Genomic DNA, 19,870 nt, shown 5'->3' on the forward strand with positions numbered 1-19,870 from the left:
AGAAGCCTGTGATTCTCAGACTGTTTCTATCCCACCCTCTTCTCCAGAGAGCTGAGGAACTGGGAGAGTTCCACTTGGAGGACCTTATATGGCCCACCACACAGGACCCTCACAAGAAGCACTCCCTGTCTCTCTACGCAAACTCACCCCGTAGCCCATGGCATTATACCCTCATTTCTATTTCCTTCCCCCACACAGCAAACATCTGTCTTCTGGTCACTCATGAAAACTTCTATCACAGTTAATATCTGACCTTGGCCTAAGACGCTTTATGAATTCTGTTGGCAAACAATGGACACAAGAGGCAAACTCAATGGTGGGCATCATACGTTTATCCTCAACTGCACCTACTCTCCAGCAATGAGATTACGATGTAAGCTCACACAGCCTCTTGCTAATAAGATAATGAGTTTAAAATGTACAAGTCTTGCTGTAGCCGGTTTTGGCTCAGTGGATACAGCATTGACCTGCAGACTGAAGGGTCCCAGGTTCGATTCCAGTCAAGGGCATATGCTCAGGTTGTGGATTTAATCCCCAGTTGGGGGGTGTGCAGGAGGCAGCCGATCAATGACTCTCTCTCATCATTGATGTTTCTATCTCTCTCTCTCCCCCTCTCCCTTCTTCTCTGAAATCAATAAAAACATATTTTAAAAATATAAATAAATAAAATGTACAAGTCTCATTTTTCACCAGCTTGATATTTATATGCAATGGGACCTATGGCAGTGCACAAGGAATATTCCCTCCAATTTAACAAACAAAAATGCCTTACTGAACGTCTATTAACCACTTGTTATATCCAGGCACTGTGCTTTACATACAGTATGTCTTTTAATCCTTACAACCATCATATACAATGTGCATTAGTCAGTTCTCCCTGGGGAGAAAGATGAAGTTTCATAAGAAACTTCTCCAAGGACACACGACTAGTACGTGACTGATCCAACCTTCAAATCCAAAATTTAAAGGACAAAAACCTCAATGTTGTCGAATTGCAAAGCCTGGGCACCCTTTGCACACTGCGCCCCCTGCTGACAGGCAGAGGAGGGGGACTCCTGCTGCTCCTGCCCACATGCACTTCAAGGAGGTCTGGTTCGGAAGACCAGGGAGAGCCTTCGCGAAAGGCGGGAGAGCATGCACAGGAGGGAGGGAAGGCTGCTGGCTGGCAGGAGCCAGTCTCCTGGGGATAACGCCCAGGGCGTCTGCGGAGGGTGATTCCCAACCCCAACCCCGGGGGGGGGGGCGGGAGGGGGGTTGGCGACATCCAGAAACAGTAACTGAAGGTGTACTACTGGCATCCAGTGGGCAGAGGCCGAAGATGCTGCTACCCATCCTTCGATGCATGAACTGCGCCCTCCCAACAAAATATTTTCCAATCCTAAATGTCATTAAGTTAAGACATCTGTCCTAGGGCCTTGGTGCCCCACCCCCATCCTTTGCACCCTGCAGGCCAGGGAGGCCCCACAGCAAAGACTGAAAGAGGGTGAAGAGGAACTCTGGGGGGGGGGGGGGCGGTCCTAGGGGCCACACCCTAGATTTTCCACTGGTTCCACCCAAATTTAAAAAGACTGAGAAGTAGAGTCTCCCTGAAGGGCCAGGAGGAAACCCAATGGTTTGGTGACTGCACAGCCACAGGAAACACGCAACCCAGTGGTTCTCAATGGCTGCAGCTGCTGAGGGCTCCGTAGGCGCAGGGCCAGCTGGGAAAATCCCTGGTGTCCTGGGCAAAGCACTTAAGAAAAACACCGAATGTTCAATAACGAACTTGAAAACCCAAGTGTACATTAAGGGGAAGGAAACGCGATACTCCCGGATGAAATAGGTATATTTTGCCCATCGCTCTGTAAAATTGTCAAGATTTTAAAAAACACTGAAGGGCAGTTAACAGCCCAAACTGGCCATGCTATTTCATGTCCCTGCTCTGATGATACTAAGCCCTAGAACGTCCAGTCCCCGAAGTTCTGACAGTTGTCTGGAATAACAGCAAACGTGTCCAAGCTCCTTCGAAGAGGTTGTAAAGTTATGCCTTTAAATAAAGACCAGAGCCTTTTCTGAACTGCGTGTTTCTAAATTTATTGTAGGAAATATTTCTTACCAACTTTTGATCCACTATCTGCATGAGTTTTCCACTTGGAACAAAGATATTTGCTGCATCCCTCAGGTAATTCAGCATAACCCTTAGCTGAAAAATGTATGAATTCATTCATTAATAAGAAACATAAAGTCTTGACATTTAATATTAATATAATGAAAACAGATATAGAACTTTTGATTACTTGTATGTAGCTAAATAAAATTAGGTGATATTTTTGAAACTATTTTCAATTAACGAGTAAACAAAATACATCTTTAGCATGACATCTTTTTTTTTTTAATATGCTAATTCCACACCTAATTTTATTGACACAGAAAATGTTGAGGATCTCAAATTTGACTGGTTTGAAGAGCATGTACAGCAAGCATGTCTAGCATGACATCTGATTAACTACTTAGATGAAGGTGATGATTCAGAGAGAGGGAAACAAAGGCAAAGGCTAGGAAAGAGAGCAAGAAGTCCCAAGGGCCCGGCCGGTGTGGCTCAGAGTTTGACCTATGAACCAGGAGGTCATGGTTCAATTCCCAGTCAGAAACCTGGGTTGCTGGCCCAATCCCCAGTGTAGGGCATGCAGGAAGCAGCCAATCAATGATTCTCTCTCATTATTGATGTTTCTATCTCTCTCTCCTTCTCCCTTTCTCTCTCTGAAATCAATAAAAATATATTTACAAAAATAAAAGCTCCATTGAAACTAGATCACCAACTTACACCATACACCAAAACAAATTCAAAATGGCTAAAGGACTTAAATGTAAGACGGGAAACCATAAAAATTCTACAAGACTCCATAGGCAGCAAAACAGCAGACATATGTCGTAGCAATATCTTTACCAACACAGCTCCTAGGGCAATGGAGACTAAGGAGAAAATAAACAAATGGGACTACATCAAAATAAAAAGCTTCTGCACAGCAAAAGTAGCCATCAACAAAACAAGAAGAAAGCACACTGCATGGGAGAACATATTTGCCAATGATATTTCTGATAAGGGCTTAATCTCCAAAACTTACAGGGAACTCATACAACTTAACAAAAGGAAGATAAATGATCCAATAAAAAAATGGGCAAAAGATCTAAATAGATACTTTTTGAAAGAGGACATACAGAAAGCCCAGAGACATATGAAAACATGCTCAAAGTCACTAATCATCCAAGAGATGCAAATCAAAACAACAATGAGGTACCACCTCACACCTGTCAGAATGGCTCTCATCAACAAATCAACAAACGACAAGTGCTGGCGAGGATGTGGAGAAAAAGGAACCCTCGTGCACTGCTGGTGGGAATGCAGACTGGTGCAGCCACTGTGGAGAACAGTATGGAGTTTCCTCACAAAGTTAAAAATGGAACTCCCATTTGACCCACTAATCCCACTTTTAGGATTATATCCCAAGAAACCAGAAACACCAATTAGAAAGGATATATGCACCCCTATGTTCAAAGCAGCACAATTTACAATAGCTAAGATTTGGAAACAGCCTAAGTGCCCATCAGCAGATGAGTGGATTAAAAAACGGTGGTACATTTACACAATGGAATACTATGCTGCTATAAAAAAGAAGGAACTTTTACCATTTGCAACAGCATGGATGGAACTGGAGAGCATAATGCTAAGCAAAATAAGCCAGTCAGAGAAAGATAAATATCACATGATCTCATGCATATGTGGGATATAATGATCAACATAATTTCATGAACAAGAATAGATCCAGAGACAAATGGCAGGGCGGGGGGGCAGGTTAGAGAGCAACCAAAGGACTTGTATGCATGCATATTAACATATCCAATGGACACAGGCACTGAGGCGGTGGTGGCTTGCCTGGGGTGGGAATGGCTGTGGGGGGCGGGGGGGAGGTCAATTGAGGAAAAAGAAGACAAATGTAAAACTTTAGACAATAAATTAATAAATAAATAGTTCCAAGGAATGACACCTTTTCCTCTACCATCATTTATGGTAAACTAGAGTCCCGGTGCACAAATTCATACACCAGTGGGGTCCCTCGGCCTGGCCAATCGGATCCAGCCGAAACTGGCTCTCTGACATCCCCCGAGGGGTCCTGGATTGCAAGAGGGTGCAGGCAAGGCCGAGGGACCCCACTGTTGCAATCAGGGCTGGGGAGAGATGCAGGAGGTTGGCCAGCCAGGGAGGGACCGTGGGAGGGCTCCAAGGCCTGTCCGGCCCATCTTGCTCAGTCCCAATCGGCCAGACCCAGCAGCAAGCTAACCTACCAGTCATATGGCCTGCACCCTGGTGGTCAGTGCACATCACAGCGAGTGGTTGAGCGGCCTTAGCATATCATTAGCATATTACACTTTGGTTGAACAGCTGACCAGTCGACCAGACAACCGGACACTTAGCATATTAGGCTTTTATTATACAGGATGGCAGAAAAGTATCCAAAGTTCATTCTTCAAGTATTGGTGTGGAATTTCATAAAGTACTCATGAAGTGTTCCTTTATACATGCATTATATTCAGTAAGTCAGATTTAAGATTGCAGCGTACCGAAGGTGCCTTGTCGGTGATCAGTTCCTGCCACCTCTTGTAGGGCGGTAGGTCCAGGTTGATGGTGTACCACGGCACCGGCCCCCGATAGCTGCAAGGAGAGGCGCATCATCTTCAAATGGTAAAGGCAGTTTTTTTGATGGGGTTAGAGAGTTACATCTATATGGATGTGTTAGAGATAGAGTCTTAGTGACAACACAGAAGTTAGGCCCTGGCTGGTGTGGCTCAGTGGTTGGAGCAATGGCCAGCACACCGAAGGGTCTTGGGTTTGATTCCTGGTCAAGGGCACATACCTGGGTTGCCCATCTGATCCTTGGCTCCAGTTGGGACGTGTGCGGAGGCAACCAATCAATGTGTCTCTCTCACATCTCTCTCTCTCTCCCCCCACCATTCTCCCTTCCTCCCTTCCACTCTCTAAAAAATTAATGGGAAAAATATCCTTGGGCAAGGATTAATAACAAAAACAAAATATACAGAGAAATTAGTACTCAAATTTTGCAAAAGCGAATTTTCTGGTGCTTCTGTCCTACACTGTATAGCACCATAAGTAGTTTCAGAAATCTTAGACTAGAATTATACATTCTGGAATGTTAATGTGAACTGTGGATATGGGAAAGAATCAATGTTGGTTCTAGAGTTCTGTGTAACCTGAATATCACTGCTAGAAAATACCTGCCCCGGCTTTCTCTCCTAAATCTCTGCAAAGATGTAGTCTAAGCCTGGGAACCTCTCTAATGGATCTCCCAGTCACACTGCCTCTTAGACAGTCTACACTATGGCCAAGTCATTGTGGGCGTCAGTAAGGTCATCTTTCAAAACCCCAGTGTGGCATCATGTATTAGTTTCCCATGATGGCTTCTAGAACCTTTGCTATTCACTCAGCACCTTCTTCTTCCTACTCTACTTCCCTCTTCTCACTCCTCTTCGGTAAATCAAGCCCAAGCATTGTGGGATCAGCCCATCCCCAACTCCCTACCCATCAATTTACACACAGCAATTTCTGCGGAGGACACAGCAACATCCACAGCTTTCCCTTATCAATGGGCCTGGGCCATATTTCTTTCTGGTGGATGAACTCAACAACTACTCTCTGTTGCTATGGAAACATTATCTTCTGGCACTTGTTACAAAACTGAAATAGTCCCTAAGGGCGTGCCATTCAGTGATTTGTCAGCTTAAAACTCTGCCTGAATATAGCCAGCATTTGCCCCATTATTGCTCTACTGGGGGGGGAGGGGCATAAGGATTACTCTAGGACAGCGGTCGCCCACCTTTTGGACCTCATGGACCACCAGTGGTCTGCAGAAAATGTTCCCAGGCTGTTAAAGTAAAACGTGACCCATACTGACATCTATGGCAGAGACCGGTTAGTTCCTAAGTCATGAGTTGTGCTCCTAGTTACACTTCTGTTGTCACGAGTTAACTACTGATTCTCTACACATGCTGCTGAGCTCGGGGCCTGGGGATACGTGTGAGGTTTTATGAAACTGAACCAGCAGCCACTGGTTGTGTGACTCGGATAGGCAAGGAGAGCACCCCTGATTCAGGAAACAGACTTTCAAACAAAATCAATACATTTTGTTCTTTTCAAAGCATTCTCAAAATCCCATTTCCTTAGGAAGGAATCTGGCAGAAATACCAGTGCACAAATATTTATATTACGTAGACGTATAAATATAAGAAAACAGTGTTTATCTGTCTATGTGTGTATACACATGTATAAACACACACTCACACAATCGGCAATTTGGAACCAGTTAAAAGTCCAGTTAAAAGCGGGGAAGGTTGGCCAGGCAATCAATTCATAGACCCATATAAGGTGCGCAAAGAGAGTAGAAAAAAAGCCTTGAACGTGGAAAGTTACTCATTAAATGTTCAATGAATTGGGGCAGTGAGACCAGCCAAGTGAGGCGCACAATCAACAAGGCACTGAGGACCATGCAGTTAGTGATGAGACAAAAAGGAGACCTCGGGGAGAGCAAACCCTAGGAGGGCTGGACCCTGCACCAGCTTTAGACTAACATAGAAACTGACTGGTTCTAAATTACTTCCTGCCAAAGGTGTGCCTCTTTCTACAGAAAGGCCCGTGAAGAAAAAGAACTTAGTTTAGTACCGTTTCCTTGTACCTGGAACAGAGGCTATGTAGACAAGTGCAGCTACAAAACACAAAAAGTCATCTTGCTATACTGGTTAAAGTTTTACTCTGCCTCCCCCGACCCCCCTGCCCCGCAGGCAACTTTCATTGAGCATAAAGAGCAGGGCAAACAAGATTACCTGCCTTATGCCCTAACTGGCTTGGCTCAGTGGATAGAGCGTCGGCCTGCAGACTGAACAGTCCCAGGTTCGATTCCGGTCAAGGGCATGTACCTTGGTTGCGGGCACATCCCCAGTAAGGGGTGTGCAGGAGGCGGCTGATCGATGTTTCTCTCTCATCGATGTTTCTAACTCTCTATCCCTCTCCCTTCCTCTCTGTAAAAAAAGATTACCTGCTTTATAACTTTCCCTTCTCTCCCACACCCTGGTACCCTTTGGACTGGTGAGCTAGTCTCATGTCTTTCTCATAGACCCATGTAGCCAGCCACAAAGGATCTGAAAGGCCACCCATATATCTAGACTTCAAATATGAACATTAAATACACTAAATATTGGCCTTACCTTCAGACTTTCCAATCCTGTTTTTCCCTTGATAAATTTGTTTACCATGCCAGGGTTTATTGCTTGAATGTTTCACCTGTAAGACCCTACACTATTTTGTCCCAATGTAATCTGGTAGTTTATACTCAGGCACCACCGAAAATCCCAGGCCAGCTCTGCGTTTGTGAGGATGAGTAAAATGCCTAGTGGTAGGTAGAAGAATTTAGTGAAGAATGGAAATCTTCCTCCCCTTCCCGCCCCTTCTCCCCCAGAGATTTTGATAGGCTAGAAATGAGCATTTTAATCATGAGGTATTTTCATCTTTGACCAGGGCCTTAGTCAAATGCATAATACACAAACTTGAGAGAAAAAAAAAAGTTTGTCTTTCTTAGGATAAAGAACATGACTTAAATTTTTTCACTGCCATTATTTTTATGAGACCATTACACAGGGAAATGTGAATTCTGATCATCTCTCATTTTGATATTTACTCACGTTGGTCCAGAAGGAGGATAAGTTGATTTTCTGCAGTCTTCTGTCCACTAAAAAAAACGAAGAAAATGTACAATTTCAGAAAACAACAAAGTGAACAGGCAATTTGCAAAAACATTTCAAGTTTATGAAGACAAAATCAAATATGGTTTGCCCTTTTAGACCATTTCAATGCCTCTTAATAGTCTTTTCCTCCTATAAAAACTTCGAAGATCTCAAACATAAGTGCACGTTCCGTCTCAATTCCATCTGCTCTAGTGCCAGGTGTGGTAATTTGGCATTTGTATTGCAAATATATCATATCGTGTAGAGAGGAAGCCTAAGCAGATGGAAAATGTATGTCAACTAGGTTGATTTATCACTAAATTATTTGACAGAATGTGATGTTACTTGAATTTATGAGCCAACTCTATTGCAATGAAGATTTGCATCCCAAACCAGATTTTCAGGGCACACTGTCCAGGGCCCTTCATAATTTGGTCATAACTTACCCTCCCAGCCTCTCTTCCTGCCACTCCCCGTTACGCGTAGCCACGTGCAACCGCATCCTATGATCTCTCGCCCTTCCATGCCTGTACAGGCGCTGTGCCCTCTGCCTCCAAGGCCTGTTCTCTACTGGGGCAACTTCTGGCTTTAACATCTGAGACCCAGTTCAACTACTGATTTGTGTGTGTGTGTGTGTGTGACGCCTTCACCTACTTTCCATATGAAAATAGTCATCCCTCCTGTACACTCCCACACATTTGCACTCAGCTCCATTACCATACTTCAGCGTTGCATTATAATTATGTTTGTGTCTCTCTTCACTACCAAACATGTGCTCCTGGAGGTGATGGCCCCGAAACACGGAGGCCACTGCTGAGGCAATGAATGAACGAGGCTTAAGGAGGAGTGTTCGAGCTCAGCAGTAAAACAGAACCAGCTCTTAACAACGCCCACAAAAAGCCCACATGGATTTACGATGCCTTAATTACTTGTTCAAGATAGCAAGCATGTTTCTCTTACCTCTGGAGGCCCAATCCTATCCAAGTAAAATGTGTGTTTTTTTTTTAAAGGAGGATAAATTCACAATAAACAGGGAGTAAGAAAGGAACTACTAGGTCTGTCGTTTGAGCCCAGAAACTGTCTCTGCAGGAAACCTGTGTGGGAATGAAGTGCTGACATCTTGTTTTAACTTCTAATAGTATGGGAAAGGTATAAAGCAGCTTGACATGACCTGTCACGCTAACATTCACTGTTGTCAAAATAAACTTACACTTTGCTACAGTGTAAGTTTCTCGCATGAGTGCTGTTTTGCCTTGTAATGTTGGGTGGGTTTTTATTAAGAAACAGTTATCAAGTATCAAATTGTCAAAGGCTAATTCAATCATTAGAATTTAAATTCTGTTTCTAAGTTATTACAATGTAAAAATATTTGATATTAAATATCAATTTGATAACCATATAAACTTAGCAAAAGCTAATTTCCAAAGCCATTCAATGTTTAATAAGAGTGGTTGTAGGACAGTGATGGGCTTGGTGTGTCAAACTTCGCCAAAAAACTGAGCATAACTGGGTAGTGTGTCACTTTGAGAAAAAACACATTATTTCGCAAATGTTTCATCCTCGGCATGTGGCCGGCCTCAGCGGCCGCGTGTCATCAGAAATGGCTATGCGTGTCAGTGCTGACACGCGTGTCATAGGTTCGCCATCACTGTTGTAGGGGTTGCATCTTCACAATTTTCAGTCTCTGCCCTGAGCTTACAAATCCCAGCCAGACTTTCCCGCGGCTAGCCTGTCTACCTGCTGGGTGGTAGGGGAAGTCGGCATCAATTTCTTGTGCAAATTCACAGAAATGAGGATGGCTACGTCTATGAGAGCAAAAGGAGTTCATGGTTGACATTACCTGTTCAATAGCACATGACAGATTCAAGTATTTTCCATACAGTGTTTGCCAACAGATAATATAATTCATAGCCACAACATTTAAACACCATTTTCACAAGTTTTATACATTTGTCCAACTAAGCCTTTTTCTGCTTCAGACATATTTTTACCACTGTCAGTTGTTACACATCACAGCAGATTCCACTTCAGGTCTCACGGAATGACCGAATTCTCAGCTTCTCTGAAAACAACCTTGCCTGCAGTTGTTTCAGACAGACTGTTCATAGAGACTCATTCCTTACTCTCAAACTTGGCACTGATGCTCCAACACGTATCAGTAACTGGTAATAGTCATGTCGAGAATCACGTGCCTTGTTCTTCAACTGATATTGATGATGCTGCCAGCGTCCTGAGCAACTGCTCTCACCTGAAGGCTCAACGTGTGAAACAGGTTTTCTCAGGACACATTTTTTAAAAAATATATTTTTTATTGATTTTTTTACAGAGAAGAAGGGAGAGGGATAGAGAGTCAGAAACATCGATGAGAGAGAAACATCAATCAGCTGCCTCCTGCACACCCCCTACTGGGGATGTGCCCACAACCAAGGTACATGCCCTTGACCGGAATCGAACCTGGGGCCCTTGAGTCCACAGGCCGACACTCTATCCACTGAGCCAAACCAGTTAGGGCAGGACACACTTCTTATGGGCTGCCATCAGCTGCGAAGTAAGCCGCCACTGGTAAACAGCTCTCCTTGCTTCGCTAACCAATGAACTACTTGGAGAATGACTTTGGCTGCATCCTCATTTCACTTTTAAAGTTTATAAAGGAATTCTGCTGCGATGAGAGATACTCTGCTTTACATTTTCTGATCACTTTTTTTCCCTATGAGCTGGGGATACTGTGAAGACTGCTTCATCTTGTAATGTCACCTATCTGTATTCTTTTATGGCAACCCTGGCGTCATTGCACAATAAACACAAGCGTTTGCCATCTAGCTCTGTAACAAGATGACCCATACTCCACTTTGCCTCAAGAGTTTGCTTCTTTTCTCGTTTTGACATGATAGGTTTGCTTTGGCAATTTTTAAAGAAGATTAAAACAACACGGCCTAGTGGTTCAGGTGGCACTTACTGTTTAGTTAGAACCGCCTCACTGTCACTGAAGTGCCCCGGGCAGCAGTGAAAGCCAGCGCAGCCACAGACAAGGAGCAAACAAGCAAGTGTGAAGTGTTCCAGAACAAGGCCCTTTATGGTCCGACAGGTGACTTCCCTGCAATCTTTACGTCTCAAAACAGTAATCTTCTTTTGATCCCCCCAACTTTTTAAAAATCTGAAAACGGCCCTAAGCTCACAAGGCCTTCCAAGAACGGCTGTCAGGCGGGGTCTGGGCACCCCCCCCGCCCCCCACCGACTCCCCGGGGCTGCAGTTTGGGAACCTGAGTACCAACACCCACAAACTGTCCTTGGCCTTATCTAGTCAGTGTCTTCGGAGGAAAACCCTTTGAGGGGCTGCGCATGTGTGAAAAGAGAGAAAGAGGGACAGATTGTGTGCTCAGTGTTTTGCCTCAATAAGGCCACATGTAGCTCTGTCTGCAGGGGTGGGGCTGGGTGTTTTTGCCATTTACTGGCCCCTCACTTAATGCTCCTTCCATCCTCATTGAATATTCTAACTCTCCAAACAACAGAACGTACGAGCAAAAATAAAACAAAACACACACACACACACACACACACACACACACACCAACCCACCAGAACTACAGGGGGAAACGGTAATATCAGAAAAGTATGGTTCAGTTAATGAGAAAACGGTCCCAGCTGCAATGGGAGTTCTGTAGGCTTCAAGAAGAAGGAACAGAATAAATATGGAGAGGATAAGTCAGAAGCTGAAAAAAATACAGGATACAGTGAGTATGGCATAGGTTTGGCTCCTTCGGTTGCTGAGAAAAAGAGAAAGCAATCAGAAACTCCAAGGAAGACAATCCGTGTAAGAAAGGCGTGATACAGATATGAAGAAACAGAATGGCAGTATTAGTATGAGTATCTGACAGAGTGTATATTTGAATATTCTTTCGGTGCCATGAGAAGCTTGGCTTTAGAATTTCAGGAAAGGAAACGTAATCACAGTACACTGGGCAATGACCGATATTTACAAATCTTTCCGTTACAATCATGTTATCGATGTTTACTTAAGCAAGAGTATGTAGATCGGAAGAAGGGAGAATAAGGTACAGCCGTCACCCGGCCGGTGTAACTCGGTGGTTGAGCATCGACCTATGAACCAGGAGGGCACATGTCCAGGCTGTGGACTCGATTCCCAGTAGGGAGAGTGCAGGAGGCAGCCAATCGATGATTCTCTCACATCACTGATGTTTCTAGCTCTCTCTCCCTTCCTCTCTGAAATCAATAAAAATATACTGAAAAAAATACAGGGGTCCAAGATGTCTCCCTGTACCACTTCGGAGAACCCTCTGACCACCCCCGAAAGCCTCAGGAAAGAGGGTGCAGGTGTGCAGACACAGGTCATCTAGACGATGACCATCACGGACCAGGCAAAGGCCCAGAATGCAGGGCCGATTCTGCTAAGAACGTACTTTTCCTGTAGGAACTCGGCTTTTCTGTCTTCTTGGACACACTCGGGGTACTGCCTAGTGTTCATGGTTTGCAGACCCTAACGCCTATGAACCGATCTTTATCATTTATTTCTAGCTAAAGCCTCCAGACTCTTTCTATGTGTTTGCCACAAGCTATCAGGGACTGCAGGGTCATGTTGTGGGTGCAAGGCCCAGCACCACGAGTGATGAGCAGGTTACAGAGCTGGTGAGAGAGCCCGAGTCCAGAGCCCCAGTCCCAGCTCTCCCTGCTCTCTCAGAGCTTCCCACAGAGATAACAATAAAAGCAACGCCCCCGTTTAATTCCTGGTAGGCAATGATCTGCCCTTCCTTCAGGGCTTTAATGACTGCTGAAGTAAACTCAGCAAGTAAATGAAATGTAATGATGTTCATCTCTCCCTCATAATCATATTTGCATGGCTGGCCTGGGTCCCAAAGCCAATATAAAAATCAAACTGCAGGGCTTATCTCTTATGAGACAACTGTGAGGGAATATAAAAGTGCTCTGTCAAGTCTTAGGAGAGGACCCAACCTGCCCCAAAGGTGAGAGAGTCACCTAGCCATCATGCATGTAGGAGTCTGAGGTTGGAAAGATATTGTACTATGATAATCACGGCTGCAAGAGATAAACATGAAATTATAATACAGACATGAACTCTGCATAGAATCTGGCTGTAAGAATAAAAGGTAAAAAAAGTCATTTTAAACCAACTGGATTGGGGGGGGGGGCGGTGGTAGAGTGGAGACAGCTACACCCTCACCTAAAAGGGAGTTTTCTATAAGGAAAGAGGGTTTCAAAATCTATGTATAGACTTACACAGAATTACAATGAGCGCATCTGTTATTTAAAGTTCCTTGCTATCTCCAAATTTAACTATACATGGATTTGATAAAAGACAACCTTATCACGGTGAGTACCAATTTAAATAGACGGGAGGTAAAGATTCCACACGATGGGTTAGGCATATTACGCAGTCTGCTTGGTATACTGTGCTACTCTGTCACCAGGAAAAACACACACAAGCAACTCAGAATTTCAGTCAATCTCTCGCTCATGCCCCTTTCTCATTTTTGCTTCCTAAGGCCAGAGGAAGTGCTGAGAATGTTCTGTGAACACTTTCTGGGTCAGTGAATTCTCTAATCATTCTGGTTATTTGAGAAGAACTTGATCCCCTTTGAAATTAATTAGTCTTTATGTCCTCCCCACTCATTAAGACCAACTAATTATAAGGCTAGGAGATACCATACTTAGGAAAATAATACATAAAGGGAAAAATTTTCCATTAGTGACTTGAATACCGCACACCTAAAAGCAATGACAGGAGTTGTACAGCTCCTTAAAATATCTGAGCCCTGAAGAATCCGTGAGCACCTAGTGAAGAGGCTGTACAAAAAACGTGCAAAAAGCCTTCATGTTCTTGTCTTATTCACAGACTCAGAAAAAGGCAATGAAAGGTAAAGAAATTACACGGCTCACAGCAGTGTTCATACCTTCAGAAAAGAAGCTGACCGATTCTAGCAAGGCAATTTTAATTCAATGCTTTAATTCAACAACGATTTTCTAAAGAAGATTTTTCTTAACATGTTCACTGTGTACAACAGACAGACACACACCTACTGAATAAGGAAAGGCATGTTTCTTGCATATGTAACAAATTCAAGTGAGCATGCAAAGTTGTTCATCTGTTGTCTCACTTTGGATGGGATGGCACCCTATTAAACTAGGGATATTCAGGTAAAAGAAATGTGAATAAATCCTCCACGAGGGCAGGGACCTTACCTCTTATTCATCGACCTGTCCCCAGCATCTGGAACAGAGTTTGGCACACAGTAGGTGTGCAGTATTTGCAGACTGACTAAGTGAACAGACTCTACCTTGTGTGTTCCTGCCTTTGGGTACATACTAGGGGCTAGCAGGTGCACTGACAAGAAAACTGGTCAGGTCGGGTGGGGTTTACGTGATTCCTGAACACTCGGTGGAAATCTTTGCTAAAACCTGATTCAGTAGCTCAGGTCACATGAGAGGCTGACGCATGAAAATAAGTTCACTTCGGCAATTAATTACTGAGCCATTATGTTTGTGTTCACACACTTCAGGAATCCGCTCAGCTTTATTACTGAGAACAGCCATCTCCTCCACTCCAATTCCCTCCCCTCTGATCTCTCCTCAGCCTACTGCACCCTGTTACCCAGTCCCAGCGCTGCACTGGCCAAGGTGAGCAATGGCTCCAGCTGCCAAGCCCAACAGACACCTGACGTGTCCATGGCATCAGCATAGGTAAGCTGTCCCATGCTCTCACTCTCCCGCTCTGGCTGCTGCATATACGTGCTCAGTTCTTCTCTACCTGACACCTGCATGCACCGGTCCCTTAGCCTCGGTCTAGGCCTCTTCTTCTGTCTTTTTCTTCTTTTTCCCCCCCACTATTTTGGTTTTATTAAAAACAAAAGGCAAGCCTGGCTGGTGTGGCCTCAGGGTTGAGCTCTGACCTATGAACCAGGTCACGGTTCGATTCCTGGTCAGGGCACATGCCTGGGTTATGGGCTCAATCCCCAGTAGGGGGTGTGCAGGAGGCAGCCAATCAATGATTCTCTCTCATCATTGATGTTTCTGTCTCTCTCTCTCTCTCTCTCTCTCCCTCCTCTCTGAAATAAAAATATATTTTAAGAAAAGGCAAAACTTACATGTAAAACAGGACCCTTGGTTTTCATCTACCAAATTTATATATTTTTTTCCATCACCATTTATCATCTCTATGCTCTCTTCTACCTCCGTTCCCCTCTGTCCCCCACAGTTACCACTCGTCGCTGTCCATGTCCATGAGTTCTCTTTTTTTTTTTTTGCTCAATCCCTCCCTTATCCCCCAACAGAGCTGTCTACCTGCTCTCTATCTATGAGTCTGTCTCTATTTTACTTGGTAGTTCAGTTTATTCATTAAATTCCACATGAGTAAATTATATGATATTTGTCTTTCTCTCACTGGCTTATTTCACTTAGCATAATGTTCTCCAGGTCCATCCATGCTGTCACAAAGGGTGACATCTTCTTCCCTTCTATGGCACAGGAATATTCCATTTCCATTGTGTGAATGTACCATAGCTTTTTTATCCGCTCTTCTACTGATGGGCACTTGGGCTGCTTCCAAATCTTAGCTATTGTAAATAACGCTGCAATGAACATAGGGCTGCATATATTTTTTCCAATTAGTGTTTCAGGTTTTTTTGGGGGGATAAATTCCCTGAAGGAGAACTGCTGGGTCATAAGGCAGTTCCATTTTTAATTTTTTGAGGGAACTCCACACTGCTTTCCACAGTGGCTGCACCTGTCTGCATTCCCACCCCCAGTGCGTGAGGGTTCCCTTTTCTCCACATTCTCGCCAGCACTTACACAATGACACATCACCTCACACCTGCTAGGCCTCTTCTTTTCTCCTCTTTCTATACCCTCCACCTACTCCATGTTCGCCTGCTCCAATGGCTTCAAGCAATTTGCCTATAACTCCCAAATCTCTCTCCTGAGCTCCAGCCCCAAAGGCCTGCTGGGGATCTCCGTACTCGGGCTGGAAATTTGACATAACCAGAATGAAAATGACCTTTACTCTTCCACCCCCCCAACATTTCCCTCCCCATGTGCCCTGGGAGGCCACCATTCACCCCGCGGAGCACTCAGAAAGGTGCCTGCCTCGCGTCCCCCTCCAACCCTTCGACCCACTTCGCTCCTTCTCCACCAGCACTCCCCTCCTGAAGGTCACCCCATTTTCTCCCCTGGACTAGTCTCCTCACATCCACCCTGGCTCCCTTCCAATCCAAAGGGATCTTTTTAAAGTGAAAATGGTATCTTGTCATATCTTGTTTAAAACTATCCATGGCTTCCAGCGTGGCTCAGTGGTTGAGCGTTGACCTATGAACCGGGAGGTCATGGTTCGATTCCCAGTCAGGGCACATGCCCGGATTGCAGGCTCTATCCCCAGTGTGGGGCGAGCAGGAGGCAGCCTATCGATGATTCTCTCTCATCACTGATGTTTCTATCTTTCTCTCCCTCTCCCTTCCTCTCTGAGATCAATAACAACATATCCTTAACAAGGCCTAAGAGCCTGGTGACTCTGCCTCCCTCTCCCTCTCCAGACTTTTCTGCACCCCTCTCGTCACCACCATCCCTTGATAGGTCTCCTTCTAGAATCAACAGTCAAGAATGACTCAATATGCTATCTTCTGAAAGCCTCAAACAAGAAGAAACAAAGCCCACAGACATTCCAATCAAATGACTTTTTGTTTGTAATTTAAAGCGGGTCCTCATTATTCACATTAATCAGGAGTAGTTTTGAAATAGCTTTTGTTCCCATGTGGCTATACAACGTGTATCATATAAAATGATTCAAAGTGAAAAAACTGCTTACGCTTGTCAGAGGTCGAGGTCACTAAACTTCTGTGAGGTTCCAAGATCCTTTCAGCCAGTGACTCCCAGAATTTTCCAGATCAGTAACGAAATTAAGAGGGGGCCCAGCACACGGGAGTCCAACTTTTTAGCCTCCCAGGAGATGTTAAACCAGTGATGGGCAACCTTTTGAGCTTGGTGTGTCAAACTTCGCCAAAAAACTGAGCATAACTCGGGTAGTGTGTCACTTTGAGGAAAAAACATTATTTCGCAAATGTTTCATCCTCAGGAGCAGCAAATGTTTCATCCTCAGCATGTGGCCGCCTCAGCGGCCGCATGTCATCAGAAACGGCTACGCGTGTCAGTGCTGACACGCGTGTCATAGGTTCGCCATCACTGTGTTAAACAAAACAAAAACGCACACACATAGAAGAACACCTTAACCACAAAAATTGGAAGGCCGTAAAATCAGAATAAAAGTCAACATTCTGACTTAATGATTTTAGTTTCATGCTCTCCTCGTTCTCATTTCATTCAAGACGCAGGAAAGCAGCTTCCCAAACCCACCTCAGTAGCTGGCCTCGATTTTGACAACCACTATTCTAGGTAAGAACCATTCAAGTCATGGAGTCAGCTGGTTCTTCTTGTCTTAAAAACAGCTTTTAAAATACTCTTGCTTAAAAAAGTCAAGTATTGGGAAAGAAGGAAAAAAGCAGCCCCTGACAGCTGAAACTTCTCTGAGGTTCACAGCCAGACCTCAGTGAGATCACACACTCGTTGGACACCCACGGTCAGGCCACTTCTGTCCCCCTTTTTGGATCTAACCCATCTCACATGATTCCTACCCCAGGGAGGCAGGATAAAACCCGACAAAGCAGGGCCGCTCATGATTCTGTGTCAGCACGGACGAAAACAAGGGTGCTATGCAACCCACAAGATACCAAACACCCCCTTCTCTTGCTAAATGAATGACTGTGTCTTCTTTACCCAATCAGGGAATTGCCCCACTTTCTAAAAGCATTCAGTGTACAGCGAACCCCCGATTCCTTAGATGCATCTCCAAATCACACAACCAAACGCTAAATTATGAAACAGGTTCTTTCTAACGCCTTTACTGAGAGGCCCACGGTTACCCGAGCTGTGCTTTCTCCCTCGCCACAAAGAGTAATCATTTGTTGAACGACCAGTTGTGTTTCCTGGGGAGTTTGGCTGAAGGGCATGGGTGGTATCAAAGTAATAATTTCTTTAAACATTCCCTGATTCCGACCACTTCAAAGCAAATTAATTCCCTACCCACGCTAAACACACTCATTTTATTTTTCCGTATACTCTTCCAATCCTTGTCCACATGCACATACCGTGCATCCTTCTGTTACTGAAATCATTGTACATACTCCTCTGTACCCTGCTTTTACTTGCTTAACACAATAACCTTTTTAAAATTTTATTTTTTATCCATTTCAGAGAGAAAGGGAGAGGGAGAGACCTAGACACATCCATGATGAGCAAGAATCATGGAACGGCTGCCTCCTGTACGCCCCGCCCTGGGGATGGAGCCCACAACCCGGGCCTGGGCCCTGACCGGGAATCCAGCCCTGACCTCCTGGTTCACAGACGGATGCTCAACCCCTGAGCCACGCCAGCCGGGCACGATCACAACTTTTAATGGCTGGATATTAACTCCACCATGATGTTATCCATAAAGCTTCTCTCCTTAGAGAAGTAAGAGTCAGGGAATACACATCTTGCTCCCACTTGTCAACATCCTCTCTAAGCCGTTCTGGATCCTCCTCCAGGCTCAGGTCAAGTCCCATTTATCGGATCAAGTGGCCAAGAAAAATGCGGTCCCGTGGCTCTTAAAGAAGAGAATTAGGAAAGAGGCTGAGTTTAGGCACGCTTGGGTAAACAAAAGTGTGACCTCTGGCTAGACATTCCCTCCCTCGGTCCACTTCCTCCTCGTCTGGAGAGTCCGAGCCAGGCTGCTGCCTCGCGGTGACAGTCTGTGTTCCTGTAACTTGTGGGCAAAGAACCACCGCGCGGGGCAGGCGACCCCCTGACTCGGGGTGAAGGCGCAGCAGCCACGCGCGGCCTGGGCTGCTCCCGCTGCCCCGACGGGGACGCCTGGCCTTCCCCGGGGCGCCGGGGTCCTCGGCTGCACCTCCCCGAGCACCTCGTCAGGGGCAGGGAATGCCCGAGTCACCAGGCCGTCCGTCCCCCGCTCCAGTGAGCTATGCACACAGGTCGCCTGGATGTTGTTCTCGGCGGCGCAGAATGCGCGCGCCCGGAACTGGGGGAACGAGGGCACCCCCTGAAAATGGGGGGGGGGGGTAGTAAATCACAGCCACCGTTCTGCAGAGCCCAGGAGCTCCCTGAGAGGTTTGCTCCTAACAGCTGTGCCCCAACCATCTGCACCCCCTCTCTTTCTCCCCGTACCCCCCTACCCCCCGCCCCCCGCGCAGGAAAACGCCGACACCTGTACAGATGCTGCGGGGACCAGGTGCTCCCACGCCCCGCCCTCCCCGCCACACCCGCACCTGCGACCCTCGAGCTCACCCACCGGCGGCGCGTGCTGCGCCAGGGCGACGGCCACGGCCACGGCCAGGAAGCCGGCGGTCAGGCGACTCCGGCCCAGCATCGTTGCAGCCGCCAACGCCGCTCCAAGACACGCAGAGGCCGCGACAGGCACCCCCAGGGCCGGGGCAGACCGCGCCCTCCGCCACGTGACCCGCGCCCGGGCCGCACCACCGCGGCGGGGGGGGGGGCGGGCGCGGAGGAGACGGGGCAGGAAGGCAGGATGGCGCTCCTCGGTGTCGCGGGAAGGGCGGAAGGAGCAGGGTCACCCTCCCGCCCCGGCGTGGAGGAGGGACACCCCCAGGATGGTAGGCAGAGCGGGCGTTCAGGCCGTGCTGTGGTCGGACCCCCCTCCCGCGGGCAGTGGTTGGGCCGAGCCACAGCCCCGCCCCGACCGGGTGGCTCCGGGATCCTGCCCCGCGGATCCCCGCGCGGACTTCGAAGCCTGGGGAGCGGGGCCTTCCCCAGGTCCCGGCCGCAGGCGGCGGGAGGCGGGAGGTCACGCGCCCCTCGGGCCCGGTGCCACCAGTGCAACATCCCCAAGTGGCCCGGGGCGAGGGCTGCGCCCAGGCCGCTCGGTGCCAGATTCCCTCGAAACGGACCCAACTCACAAAAGTCGGAGAACGCGGCCTAACCCGCGACCCCGACCCACCTTGGCCCGAAGTGAGTGAGGTTCTGCATCCTGACCCGGGGTCACTGTTCAGGCTCGGATGTCTGGGGC

The 19,870-nt window shown here is 46.5% G+C and overlaps 1 protein-coding gene across 1 annotated transcript in view; it reads right to left on the reverse strand.

Annotated features, from left to right (window-relative positions):
- The window catches only part of ASAH1 (N-acylsphingosine amidohydrolase 1), a 31,738-nt gene extending 12,462 nt beyond the window's left edge, over positions 1 to 19,276 (reverse strand). The window contains exons 1-4 of the mRNA XM_028152645.2: positions 19,136 to 19,276; positions 7,729 to 7,775; positions 4,600 to 4,690; positions 2,096 to 2,182 (exon numbers count right to left, since the gene is read on the reverse strand). Of these exons, the coding sequence (XP_028008446.1) occupies positions 2,096 to 2,182; positions 4,600 to 4,690; positions 7,729 to 7,775; positions 19,136 to 19,213 (303 nt within the window). The 5' untranslated portion in view covers positions 19,214 to 19,276. The remainder of the gene's footprint in view (positions 1 to 2,095; positions 2,183 to 4,599; positions 4,691 to 7,728; positions 7,776 to 19,135) is intronic.
- Between the last annotated feature and the right edge of the window lie 594 nt (positions 19,277 to 19,870).

The sequence above is a fragment of the Eptesicus fuscus genome, chromosome 8 (assembly GCF_027574615.1).
Source record: "Eptesicus fuscus isolate TK198812 chromosome 8, DD_ASM_mEF_20220401, whole genome shotgun sequence".
Lineage (NCBI taxonomy): Eukaryota > Metazoa > Chordata > Mammalia > Chiroptera > Vespertilionidae > Eptesicus > Eptesicus fuscus.